The following is a 14,143-nucleotide window of genomic DNA, read 5'->3' as shown; positions in this document are numbered from 1 at the left end:
CCGGAGACCTTTGTCGGCAAAAATCCGAGAAGGACGATCTACGACGAACCAGATGTTTACTCTGCGACAAATCTTTGATAAATTCCGGGAACAAGTCCACGAGGCGGTCAATTCAACAGCTACAGAGGTACTTGGTACCATACAAGGAAACCTACGCAAATGCTGGTTTGGTGTTGAGTGCCAAAGAGCGACAGATGAGAAAAAACAGTCCAGGAGCCGCATGCTAGTGGCGGTTACACGCCAAAATAAAGAACTATATAAAGAACTAAGGGCAGCTGAGGAAAAAAAAACTACACCGTAAGAAACGGGGGTACAACGAAAAAGTACCCTCGAAGGCATTATCAATTTTTAGATTTTAAGGCAGCCTACGACTCAGTGAAACCCAACGAACTGTGGCATATAATGCTAGGCTGATTCATGCGACGTTGGATGGATCCAAATCGAGTGTCAGAATATCTGGTGAGATGTCCGATTTGTTCGTGACATTAAATGGATTGAAGCAGGGCGATGCGCTCTCTAATGTGCAATAATCAAAAACTTTTAAACGGGAGACTAAAAGAAGAGGACTGATCATAAACTCTGTCAAAATTCAGCACCATGTGTCTGGCAGAGAACGTGGCAGTCCAAACGGTGCTGGTCCCGAGATGGAAATGGATGGGGTGCGATTTGAGGTTGTCGACGAATTGGAGGCAGGGATTGAACTTATCATTTCATTATCATTTAGTATTCAGCCAATAACTCATTCCAGAGGCGGAATTTCGAAAAATGTTGTATGGCGGACTTCTAGCGCTGATTCCCCTCTACAACTTTGTCTAAGGGTATATTGCTCTATGTCTGATATTCACAGCGTGAAACGCTAGGATCACTCAATAAGGTACAGTGGGGCAAGTGGGTAAAGGAAATCGTATATTTCATGTTCATCAAGTCATAAAAGTTGGATATAATATTGAAATTGATCATATTTATGACATAACGAATCATCTATCCAATCTTTATATGCCTGCGAACAAGATCTTTGAAAAATACTTTTAGGATACAAAATATTTGGAAAACAAAAAAATCGGTTTCAATTTTTCACTTGCCCCACATGTGGGGTAAGTGAAAAAATGATTTTAAAAGAGGATTTTTCAATATAAAAACACATTTTCTGTTCATATATTTCATGCAAATGATAATTTTACTGAATAGAACATAACTGTGATCTTTTGTGATGCTTTTTGGCACTTCATGAAAGTCAAAGGGCACTAGAGTGCCTCCATTAAATGATTTTTATGTTTTTATGTTTTCTTTACTTGAATTTTTTGAGATCTAATATCTCATCTCCATTTGTGTCTAACACTACTTTCTATTTCAGGTTTATAGTAAGATAATGAACCTTGGCGATAATGCAGAGAAATTATCTTTGAAATATTCATCAAACCTGGAATTATATTGTGTTTTATTAACAATCCACTTATGATTTCAGTAGAAGAGTCTACATTAATAAATAAATAAATTTTATGAATTTCAACTAAATAAATCATAATTGTTGATATATTTGCAATAGTAGTGATTCTTGTATTTAAGCTATATAAATAACAATTTTTTCACGAATTATTTATCAAACATGGATTATTTAAAACACTGACACGCTTGGCACTTTGGGTTCCTGATTTAGTATTACCACGTATCATTGTAATAACCAAAAGCCTTCGAATGAGTTCGAATTGGTATCTTTTGTTTATATACGCTTAATAGAAATTATTTGTGTTTGGAAAAATAGAGAAATGCATTCAGTGTCGGAAAATTTTCACTTGCCCCACCCATGGTAAAAAACAAGCAAAGCAATAAAATATTTTTTTTTATTTTTTGGTGTATATATCAATATTTTTGTGGCTGGAATTCAAAACTACAAAGAAAACCAACTTATCAATGCACTAATTGAATGTGTTATGGAAACCAACATAAAAAAAATATTCGTTTTTATTGACACGCAAAACAATTTGTGCAAAAGATAAACTTGAAAGGTTAATAAACTTTTACTCTCGCATGTTGAAATGGTTCATTATTTCATGTTTCACTTATTTAACGCATTGATTTGAATGGCCTTGTATGATTGTGAAGTGAAATTGAATAATTCTGTGCTTCATCAGTGAAATACTTGCGTTTTTTTCACTTACCCCATTTACCCACTTACCCCACTGTACCTTATACTAAATGATAATAAGTGTTATTATCATTTAGTATATTAAATGATACTAGCATTTCCCGCGGTGAATATTAGACATAGAGCAATGTACCCTTAGACAAAGTTGTAGAGAGGAATCAGCGCTAGAAGTCTGCCATACAACATTTTTCGGAATTCCGCCTCTGGAATGAGTTATTGGCTGAATACTAAATGATAATGAAATGATAAATTCAATCCCTGATTGGAGGACATCGACTCCGGGGTAGACCCCGCACTCACTGGCTATGTGCAATCGAGGAAGGCGACTCGCGGCCCAAGAACTCGAGATGAATACAGTAATGGGTGCTCCAATCTGCCAAGTTTGTGGAAGAGAAGAAGGCGAAGAACTACCTTTCGTTCGAAAACTGACAACCGCTTTGGCGTGGCATGCTCCGAAAAAACGGTCTGTATTTGCATATCTCAGATCTGCATATGGAACTGAATCTAAGTTGTGATGTCGGTCTGACCCATCGGTGTTCCAATCTGCCAAATTCACGATTCAGCCATCTTGGATTTTAGTATGGGAGAGCCAGCCGTTTTATTTTCGTTTTGCACTGAAAATTAATTTTTCACCCCCGCCTTCTTCTCTTCCACAAACTTGGCAGATTGGAGCACCTTGTACTGTATTCATCTTGGTCTGACCTACAGCCTTCTGACCTTCTCATCAAATTTATAATCCCCTGTTCATCACATGCGCTGCGGCCACCTGCAGCACCATCGCAATATGGCGAGCGGCGTGTTTGAGCATGTTGCTAGGGTTCTTCGTCTTCAAATCCATAAAACTCTTCTCTGTCGGACATATTATTGTCATCACTCGGCGGATTTATCCCACTTCTGAAAAATTGTAGTCTTGCAGCAGCCGAATTATCGAGACGTTTCCGATATTAATGTTCCTTGTGTGGAATGAAAGAACCGGACTGATCAAGCGAACGACGAATAATGATTTTTATTTTATCAACAAGTTTCAGTCGGGCAATCTCTCCCTAGATTTCCTGGAGATTTAAAGCCGGAAAACGTTTGTCCTGCACGTGCTCCCAGCTCCGTCACCATTTTCTATCACATCACCGTTTTCTACCACATCGCCATTAAGGTTCTCTTCATATTACTGCTGCCACCTCACCTCTAGATTACTTCACTTCACTCGTTCATGAGAAGGTTCCCGTTTATGTCCTTCTACATGCCGGGTTGTGCCACGTGGCCATAGAGCTTTCGTGCGTTAAAAGCGGGGCACAGTTCCTCCGTTTCTTTACAGTCACGATATTTCTGCTGGAGTTTCTTCCTCGGGAAAATTGAGTTTTGTCTGTTCCGCGCTCGTTTGTGTCGTGCCTCATTTGGTATTGCAGCAATCTCTCCCATGCTGCATTCTTCTCTTCTACTATTATTATTATTTATTCAGACTAAGGCCGAAGTGGCCTGTGCGGTATATAAGATTCGGCTCGGTCCATTCGGCTCGGTCCATGGCTACACGTCGCCAACCACGCAGTCTACGGAGGGTCCGCAAGTCATCTTCCACCTGATCGATCCACCTTGCCCGCTGCGCACCTCGCCTTCTTGTGCCCGTTGTCGAGAACCATTTTCACCGGGTTACTGTCTGACATTCTGGCTATGTTCCCGACCCACCGCAGTCGTCCAATTTTCGCGATGTGAACGATGGATGGTTCTCCCAGCAGCTCATGCAACTCGTGGTTCAGTCGCCTCCTCCACGTACCGTCCGCCATCTGCACCCCAACATAGATGGTACGCAACACTTTCCTTTCGAAAACTCCAAGTGCGCGTTGATCCTCCACGAGCATCGTCCAGGTCTCGTGTCCGTAGAGGACTACCGGTCTAATGAGCGTTTTGTAGATTGTCAGTTTGGTACGGCGGCGAACTCTATTCGATCGGAGCGACTTGCGGAGTCCAAAATACGTACGATTTCCAGCCACTATGCGTCTCCGAATTTCTCAGCTGGTATCATTTTCGGCAGTCACCAGTGAGCCCAAGTACACAAAATCTTCTACCACCACCATTTCGTCACAACCGATGCAAACTCGCGGTGGGTGGCTCACATTGTCTTCTCTTGACCCTCTTGCTATCATCTACTTCGTCTTCAACGTGTTGATGACTAGTCTGATCCGCTTAGCTTCCCTATTTAATCTTCTGTAGGCTTTCTTCATCTTCCTAGAGTTACGCACCAAAATATCAATGTCTTCGGCGAAACCAAATAGCTGAACGGACTTATTGAAAATTGTACCACTCGTGTTAATCCCTGCTCTTCGTATTACCCCTTCCAAAGCGATGGTGAATAGCAGACACGAAAGACCATCACCTTGCCGTAACCCTCTGCGCGTTTCGAAGGGACTCGAGAATGCCCCTGAGACTCGAACTACGCACATCACCCGATCCATCGTCGCTTTGATCAATCGTGTCAGTTTATCCGGAAAACCGTGTTCGTGCATTAGCTGCCATAGCTGGTCCCGATCGATTGTATCATATGCGGCTTTGAATAGATGATGCGTGGGCACGTTGTATTCACGGCATTTCTGCAGTACTTGGCGAATGGAGAACACCTGGTCCGTGGAGGAGCGTTCGCCAATAAAACCTGCCTGGTACTGCCCCACGAGCTCCCTTGCAATTGGTGCTAGTCGACGGCAAAAAAAAACTCAAAGGTGCAGCCCAATCGGGTTGTACGCAAAGGTGACGTTGAACTACGTGGCAGTACTGGTGGTTTTCGTGATTGTCTGCTGAGATTGAGTGAGTTGAAAGCAGACCAAGTTCCAGTTGGAATGTAGTGTTATGGAAGAAGAAGCTTGCGATGCATTTACGACTTTGAATGATTCACCAAAACCGATTGCTAAACTGTTAGCAAGTGTTCAGTAGTAAATAATCATACATAAATATTGTAACACACTGGAGTCACCTTTAACGCGGAGGATATGGGCCGCGTAAATTAAAACAACTTAAAAAACCGCATAAATTCCAAAATATGTCTAAATGAATCGCGTTAATTCCGAAATTCTAGTGAAAAAAAAAATGCATAAAAAGCGATTCGTGTAAAAATAACACGCGTGAAAAACGACTCCAGTGTACATCGGGAATGAAGCGTTGACTCTTCCTTGATCGGATGGTCCAAGAAAATTGAAAAACCATCAAGAAACGGCTGAGATATTAACGATCAAAGTCTATCATATATCGTGACGTTTTTCGATTTTTTTGTAATCGTTAAGTGTACCCCAATATAGAAAAGACAGACGTAGTTCTACGTCAAAATTTGGGATAGTACCTTGTAGGCGGCGTTCAGCAATGTGATTGCGCGGAAGTTGCTACAATCCACCTTATCGCCCTTTTTGTAGATGGGACACACGACACCTTCCATCCACTCCTGCGGCAAAACTTCCTCCCAAATCTTGGTGATGACCCAGTGTAGCGCTCTAGCCAGTGCCTCACCATCGTGTTTAAATAGCTCTCCTGGTAGTTGGTCAGCCCCAGGGGCTTTGGTGTTCTTCAGCCGGCCAATCTCCTTCTGGATTTCCTGGAGATCCGGAGCCGGTAAAATTATGTCCTGCGCGCGTTATCCCAGGTCCATCACCATACCTCCATCTTCGTCTGCCACATCGCCATTCAAGTGTTCTTCGTAGTGCTGCCCCCACCTTTGGATCACCTCTCGCTCGTTCGTATACTATAAGAAGGTTCCCGTTTATGTCCTTACACATATCAGGCTGTGGCACGTGGCCCTTACGTGAACGGTTTAACTTCTCATAGAACTTTCATGTGTTATTAGCGCGGTATAGTTGCTCCGTTTCTTCACGGTCTCGATCTTCCTGCTGGCGCTTTTTCCTCCGGTAAATCGAGTTTTGTCTGTTTCGCGCCCGTTTATATCGTGCCTCGTTCGCCCTCGTGTGGTGTTGCAGCAGTGCAGCGGTTGCGGTGCTACCAATGGCGGATCGAATATCTCTCTATCCATCTTCAAGAGACGCTGCGCCTAGCTGCTCTTCTGTTGGGAGTGCCACTTCCAGCCACTGCGCGTATTCTTGGACTAGTCTTCCGTCTTGTAACCGCCCAATGTTGAGCCGCGGCGTCCGACCTCGACGCGTGTTGTGTCGAGAGATTTGAGCGCAAGCATACTGCAACGAGGTAGTGGTCGGATTCAATATTCGCACTGCGGTAAGTGCGGACGTTCGTGATGTCGGAGGAGAATTTACCGTCGATTAGAACGTGATCGATTTGGTTTTCCGTTTCGTGGTTAGATGATCTCCATGTGGCCTTGTGGATATTTTTGCGGGGGAAAAGGTGCTTCGGACTACCATTCCGCGGGAGGCTGCGAAGTTTATGCATCGTTGGCCGTTGTCATTCGATACGGTGTGCAGACTATCCGGTCCGATGACCGGATGATTCAGTACATTCAAAGTTAATTGCCTATGTTCAGGGTATTAAGCCACCCGGAGTGGAAATTAATTACTATGTCTGAAACTCGATTATGCATTTGTACAACATGTGACAATGTCGTACAATTGCATCAAGGTGACGGAGGAGGAAATCCTGACCGAGCATAGGATGGCCATCACCGATCCGCCGGAACATCATACGTGCCACTGACGACTGATTTCGGGTCTGGAAGACCAATATCTCGCACACCGAGCGTGGACACCTTTTACAAGTCTTCCGTTGCAATTCCATTATAGAATATTATGACTCAGTTAAATATATTCTACTGTAATAAAATATATGCGTAACCTGATCTTTATTGAAGGATTTAGAAAGATTTTTCATTTACTGTTTTTGACAGATCAAAATTAAAACTAAAATCGTTCAAACGCATTTATTCTATTCCCATATACAAGAAGGTTATACTATGCATTAATAAATTGAATTTTATACTATCTCCGTATTGTTCAAGCTTAAACTAATTCGGGGCCAACCAGGCGAATAGCCAATTAGTATGACTTTTAACCTATTTAGAATACATTTATTTCTCAGTATAGTTCGGAAAAGGTATTGGAGGGTAACCGCTCCCTTCGGTGGGGTTTGATCCTACGAAACCAGTACGCTAGACAGGTGCTTTGCCTACTAAGCTACGAACCAACTGGCACAACCTCACACAATCCTACTTCATTGAGCGCCGTTGCTGATGAAGCAAGTGTGTATTAGCCAGACAATACTAAGGCTTTGGTCCGATTCGTGAATTAAAACCGAATTAAACTTAAAAGTGACAGTTTGAAAATTTTCAAATAACCCTGCTCGCAGAGCAAGATTACTTTTGACAGATATTGAATCATTTTTTTTTTCTAGCGTACTGGTTTCGTGGGATCGAACCCAACCGAAGGGAGCGGTTACCCTTCAATACCTTTTCCGAACTAAATTTATCACATGTTGTGCAAATGCATAATCGAGTTTCAGACATAGTATTTGAAGATGATGTTAATCCTAAACTTCATCTGTTCTTGGTTCTGGTTCTGGTTCTCTGTGTAATTACAGCTGACCTGGCAGTAACGGAGTAGTAACCGGGGGCTCAAATCACGAACCAGATGGCGGTAGTGAGCAAACGTCAAACTAGAACAAATCCGATGCGGGTGATCGTTTACCAACTAATGTTTACTTGAATTGCCCAGTAAATCAGTGAACGATGGAAATTTGACCAGTATTATTTCTGTTTGTCTGTGCTCACTTGTTACAAATCTGCTGTGCATTATCGATTACATATATTTAACAGGAATTATACTCATATTTTCTTCAAAGTAAAACTAATCTGACGATAAATGATGATAACAACCACCATCTATTTTATCTGTGATCTATTGTAACACGACACAACAATGAATTTGAATTAAAATCGATGTAAATTGTGGCCTTAAAAATATAATTAATAGCTCCAATTGACCAATGGTGCAAAGCGTGATGAAGCGTGTTATTACAGCTATTTCTTGTGGGAAGCAAACTACAAACATATATTCCAACAGGACCTCGGTTTCGGATGGTCTTTCGTATTGATAGATACACTTCCCTTTCGAGAGTGCGAAATCAATACTTTATGTACATTGACCCTTAACGACGCTGTTTGTTCCTGATTTGAATAGAACAGCATTGCAGAACGCAAGAAACATAATTTGTACATAATTGATACTTTTATAAGTTAGATCACTCAAACATACTTGTGTAGTTCTGATAGCTGAGTAATTTTCTTTGATACGAAACAACAGTTATATTTAGAGTATATTTACAACAATTTACAAATAAATTAGGCCATTACAAATATAGCTACTGAACAATCAAATTAATTATAGATATTTGTATTGGCCTTGATCAAAATGGATACCAAGATAGCTGGAAGTTTTATTCTATTGATGCATGTAATATGATTGAACGACATAAAATAAATAAAATGGTCGGTGTTCTTGAAACCGCAACAAACGCCTTTTTGACTGACTTTCGATACTTCCTTCGTAAAAATAAAACATAATGTGAATATATACATTAATGTATGTGTACATTTGCTTTAGTTAGGATATACTCAGCCACAAGATCGATGGATATTCGATACAATTTTTAATGAATGAGAACTGCTACACAAAAACTTAGACAAAAAAATGGCGCTTGGTACGACTTAGCAGAACGCTGACTAAATATGAATAATTGGCCATTCTCCTTTGTAGTTTATGCCCTCTATCATAAAAGTCAATAACAGCTTTCTTGGGATTCACTTTTTTATGCATTCGACTCATTTACAAGTTTGTACAAAATAAAACATCGGTACCTGTAGGTGTATTATTATGTACAACAATATATTCTACCGTTTTATTGCCAATTTAACTTATTCCAATTCACAATCACATTGCGTGCCACGCAATCTACGAGCACTTCCATAACACGATCGCCAAATTACCGCCAAAAAACAGGTACAGGATGTTCTTCGTTTCGTAAGAGACTTCGTAACCGAATCCTTCGCCGACGACCACGTGCCAAAAGGTGCCAAACTTTTTGTCCATCAATTCCTTGATTGCCTTGGCGGCGTGCTGGTCGTGTTTCAAACCGGTGGTGTTCGCGTTTTAAAAGTGATCGCATGATACAAAGTTTATGAAAAACGGGCGCAACATTTAGTTTTAGATTGATTTATTTACTTGCGGGACAAATGTATAGTAGACAGACATAAAAGATGTATAAGATTCTAAAACATTCCCCCAAAATCAATTAATTTATTGGAAAGGTATTAATAGGTACACTGACGATATCACAATATCCATTTACTTCTTCATTGCTGTTTGATTGTTTTGCCATTTATTTTTTTCCGTCCCTTATTTTAAATGAAATCCTAATAAATCTAAAAAACCCGAGGTACTTCGAGTTCTCCCAAGAGGTGATAAAACGGAACCTTACTGTAACATGGTTTAACAAAAGAAACGTGGGACATTTCACAATAACAAGCCCCAAATATTTTATTCAAGGTCAATTACTTTTGTTGCAAACTATACGGTACGGTATTGGAAAACGATCAAACAATATGGGTCGCGGTCAGTTATATGGATATAGGCAAAGTGGTCCACTTTTCAACAGCAGATTTTAATATTTACAGAAGAGAAATTATTTTCTAAAGAATATCGAATAACTCAATAAATTTTTGAGGGAATGTTCTAAAATCCTTAAAACGAAGATAAGGAGAGACGGATTACCTCGTAGTTTTGTGCGTATTTCTCACACGCTGTAATGCTCAGTTCTATCGCCTCGGCCCGGACATCGTCATTCATGTCAGAAAACTGGTCCAGGATAAAACAATTTAAATGTCTATAAGCGTGCATCCAACGATTCTAGTTCAAGTGTAGCGAATACCATGAAAATTGCACAAAAACGATGTTTACCCTACCTTAACCAACGGGTAGATATGAACAATCTTTTTGTCGGCTTCTCCTTCCGCTTTCGGTTGGTCATCCATCGTGGTTTGCTAACCGTCCAACGAGAATCTATAACGATTCAAAAGCACCTTCCTGTCATCCGTTTTCTTTCTGTTCTACCGCTAATACCTGAGAAAATCGCCTAAAAATCAAAATCTTTCTCTAAAACTTTTTTATCACCCAGACAAAATTCTTCCAACTCAATCGAAATCTTTTCCCCAACTGTTTATCGGATCGCTATGGTGATTCATCATTGAAGTCACCCTCCTTCGAAATTTATTTATTATGAATTCCGTGTCCCTTTTTGCACATTTGCAGCATGATGGAACATTTTTCTGCACAACCCCCTTTTCCTATACGCGGTTGGCATGGTAGCACCCGTCGTACTGTTGGCTTCTCCTTGCTCATGCGTAGTACGCGTGAAGATGCACATGTTGATATTATTTTAGCGGAGCCGTACGCGTTTTTAATCTGTGGCCAATTCTAAATACAAGCATAAAGAGATTTGGCGAGAATTTTCGGATGTTATTTATTCGATTTTTGCGAATAGCAAAAATTCTGGCAAAAATCGACTCTAAATGAAAAACCAGCAGTTCCCCTTAGCATCCAAGTCATACTAGATATGCAAGAAGCTATGTTTAGCTGAGTGATCAGAAGTCTGATAACCGCCAACGTGGAAATGCAGAAGGGAGTGACTACAATTCAAAGGAATCAACCGCCAACCCTCACAACCACAAGAAAACGATCTGATCGATCCTTCATCGAACTCGCTACCTATAGCCATTCAAAAACACTCATACCAGAAGAAAACGACCCTCTGAACACCTCTACCAATGAATCCAATTTTCCAGACAGTATGCCAAAACCAGCTCTACACATCTACTACACCGAAGCGCCCAACTCTCAACCGGCACAGAACCCAGGCCAAGGCCCCTAAATTACCAAAAAATCAGACAAAAGGGAACATATATGGCAAATGAGCTGTTGTACGGTTTCCAGAGTCCTGACACGATGCGTCCTTCGGATGGTCCACCAGGCTGTTCGAGTCGCAAGAAAAGAACAGGATGCGTTTATCAGGCGGGTGGTGGGAAGAAAGAAGGCCGACAAAGGTGCCCAAACCGATGCCTCCTCCTTCCTTTGAGGAGCGACCATGGCCCAAGAAGCGATTGATTTCGCCCTGACGGCCAATGCAAAAAAGACTGCGCCTAACCCGAAACGGCTCAGTCAGTAATCCGGCGAAGGCGCTCAGAGCAAAGCCACACGACTATTAACGCCAAACATCGTCTGGACGGAGCAGATCGGAGTGCAGAGGAGCCCGAAGTGCGTCGACCCGAGAAGGTGACTTCTCGGCCCAAAAAGGCGAAGGCACCAACCAGGCGCAAGTCACCGGGCCGCAAGGGACCGAAAATCCTTGGCAGCTGGTCAGTAGGGCAAAGCGGAAGTCGCAAAGAAAGCTAAGGACAGAGGCGAAGCCTTGTTGGTGAAAACTGATAAGGAAAAGTACGTTGAAGTCCTTAAATCGATGCGGGCGGCCGAAAAGCTTTCGGCGCTGGATCAGAACATGCGAAGCGTCAGACGCACCAAGTGAAATAATCTTGACAATGAAACACGGAACGCAGGCTAGTGGGACTGGCTACTGTAATGACTAAGCGAAAGATTACTGTTCGGTAAATTGGAAGAATCCATCCAGTAGGGTTCTCAGAATATTGTTGTATCGAGAGAGTATTGAGTGGAGCAGGGCTCTTGTGCTTGAGCGCTGATGATAATAAAATCAGAATTAGTTTGACTGACCACGAACTCGGACGTGTATTTATTTCCCTTAAAGAACATCCATTTTTAGTGAAGAAGCTAGTTATATCAGCTACTTGAAGCTGGCCCAAGAGGTCTTGGGTGACGACGCCGAAGTGAGGTCGTTGGGGGCGGAATTGACCCTCTAGTGCAAGCAACTGGACGAGGTCACGAACGCAGACGACGTCGTCTCGGCCGTCAGAGACCAGTGCGGTTGCGGTACAGAGGTCGAGAAGACCGGCGTAGCCAGGATTTCGAATAGGGGGAGGCAAATTTTATAGGTCTTCTGAATCGTAGTTTTATAAAAACACATGAATATTAGTGCTTGGTACTTTTTCCTTCTAAGCTCCAAACACTCTGAAACCAAATCTACAACCAACAGTAAAGGCTGAATCACAACAGCGCGTCAGCGTTGAAGTCAGCGTATTGTACTAAAACGCAATGCCAATAAACGTGACGCATTTACGCCCGGATTCTTCAGGAATGCCTCCAGCAATTTCTTCGGCAATGTCTTCAGGAATTCCACCATCAATTTCGCCGGGAATTGACCAAAAATTCCATCATTATTTACTCCAAGAAATCCTCCACGAATTCCTTTATAAGTTCTGCAGGGAATTCTTCAGATAATTCTTTCGTGCTGTTTCCCATAATAAAATTTGAAAAATTGCACCTTGGAATTCCTAAGAATATTCCGAAAATTCCGCAGAATTGGCAATAAACATTCCTGAGAATTTCGCAAAAAATCTTTGAACTTCCTGTGTAAATTCCATATTTTTTTCCGTGAAAGTTTCGAATAATTTTTCGTGAAATTTTCAAAGAATTTCATCAGGAATTCAACCGAAAAATTATACAGAAATTATACCGAAAATAAAATCAATAATAGATTTTTTGGAGGAATTCCTAGAAAATCCCAAAGAAATCCTGAAAGAATTCCAGTGGAAACTTCAAGATTTCCACTGGACATCCTCCAGGAGTTTCTTCGAAAATTCCTCCGGGAATTCTTCCAGGAGTTCAACCGGCAAATCCTCCAAGAATTTCTCCAGGATTTCCTCCGAGAATTATTCCGGTAGTTCTATCGGCAGTTCGTACGGGGGCTCTCTGAAAATTCTTTATGAGCATTTCTCCAGGAGTTTCACTGGCAGTTCCTCCGGGTATTCCTCTGTGAAGGAACTCCCGGAGTAATTTCCGGAGGAACTCCCCGAGGAATTTCTGTAGGAATTCCCGGAGAAATTATCAGAGGAAATTTCTTAAGAACTGCCGGAGGAACTTCTAGATGAATTTCTTGAAGAACTACAGGAAGAATTTCCGGAGGAAATCCTGGAGAAACTCTCGTAAGAACTTCTTGATGAGCTCTCGTAAGAATTTCTGGTTGAAATCTCGTAAGAACTTCTGGATGAACTTCCGTAAGAATTCCAGGAGAAACTCCTGGAAGAATTCTTAAAGGAGCTCCCAGAGAAATTTTCCGAGGAACTTCTGAAGGAGATTGTAGATAAATTTCCAAAGAAAGCCTTAATCAGTGATCCCCAAAGTGCGACCCCCGAAACCTGCGGCCCGCGAAGGATTTCAGAATATACACTTCATGTGGCCCGTTGATACGGATTAGATGTCATCAAAAGCTTTTCATCATGCCCAATTGTTTGTGCTTCAGGGAATCTGTCAAGTTCACATCATTATGATGTTTAAGAACCAACGTAGGACAACATAATAAACAACTGTGATGGTATTGTCCCGAGCTATGAAAATATTTTTACCCACATATTCAAACGAACAACATGTTGGACTTGAGATCAAACTAATGTTGTCATACACTGCTCTGAAATGAGAAATCTTGTTTTTTAACTCCAGAAAAGAATCTGAATATCAACGTACTTTTCGCTACCTAAATTGTTTAACAAAGTCAACTTCCACCCGTAACGCTGGGTAGACACCTTTACGTGGTGTGTTACGGAGTAAGATCTACCACGGTTACATTGCCAGCTACAGGCAAATCCTGACCCAACAAATACCTTCCTCATTATCCAACTCCGTGGTACTTATGAGGGTGTCGCTAAGTCGGTGGCCTCTCGTTAAGTAAGTACCTACCACATCAAAACTTCCTTCCTCTCCCTAGTTACGGTGAAGATGGGCGTGGCCAGGAGTAATAATCCTCATTTATTTTTGTTTAAGACTGGAATCAAGGACAATTCCCCTTCTTGATTTCTGATAGCATTCTAGATAAGGATCTCATAAGTAAAACATGAGTATCACTAGTGTCCAATATACGAATTACACCGTAACAATGCTAATG

At 41.6% G+C, this 14,143-nt stretch overlaps 1 protein-coding gene across 3 annotated transcripts; it reads right to left on the bottom strand.

Moving 5' to 3' along the window:
* Positions 1-8,942: 8,942 nt before the first annotated feature.
* Positions 8,943-10,416, bottom strand: LOC134214728 (dynein axonemal light chain 4). 3 transcript variants are annotated; one of them, XM_062694051.1, is made up of 4 exons: positions 10,269-10,416; positions 10,041-10,210; positions 9,850-9,933; positions 8,943-9,195 (listed from the first exon to the last, which is right to left on the bottom strand). In XM_062694051.1, the coding sequence occupies exons 2-4, from the start codon at positions 10,107-10,109 to the stop codon at positions 9,031-9,033; spliced, it is 318 nt and encodes a 105-aa protein (XP_062550035.1). In that variant the 5' UTR covers positions 10,110-10,210; positions 10,269-10,416; the 3' UTR covers positions 8,943-9,030. The 3 variants fall into 3 exon arrangements, with proteins under 3 accessions (XP_062550035.1, XP_062550034.1, XP_062550033.1); XM_062694050.1 differs by having other exon boundaries at positions 10,041-10,137; positions 10,198-10,398; XM_062694049.1 differs by having other exon boundaries at positions 10,041-10,395.
* Between the last annotated feature and the right edge of the window lie 3,727 nt (positions 10,417-14,143).

The sequence above is a fragment of the Armigeres subalbatus genome, chromosome 2, assembly GCF_024139115.2.
Source record: "Armigeres subalbatus isolate Guangzhou_Male chromosome 2, GZ_Asu_2, whole genome shotgun sequence".
NCBI lineage: Eukaryota > Metazoa > Arthropoda > Insecta > Diptera > Culicidae > Armigeres > Armigeres subalbatus.
Note: the sequence above shows the minus strand (reverse complement) of the source record. Positions and strands in the feature narration are given on the sequence as shown.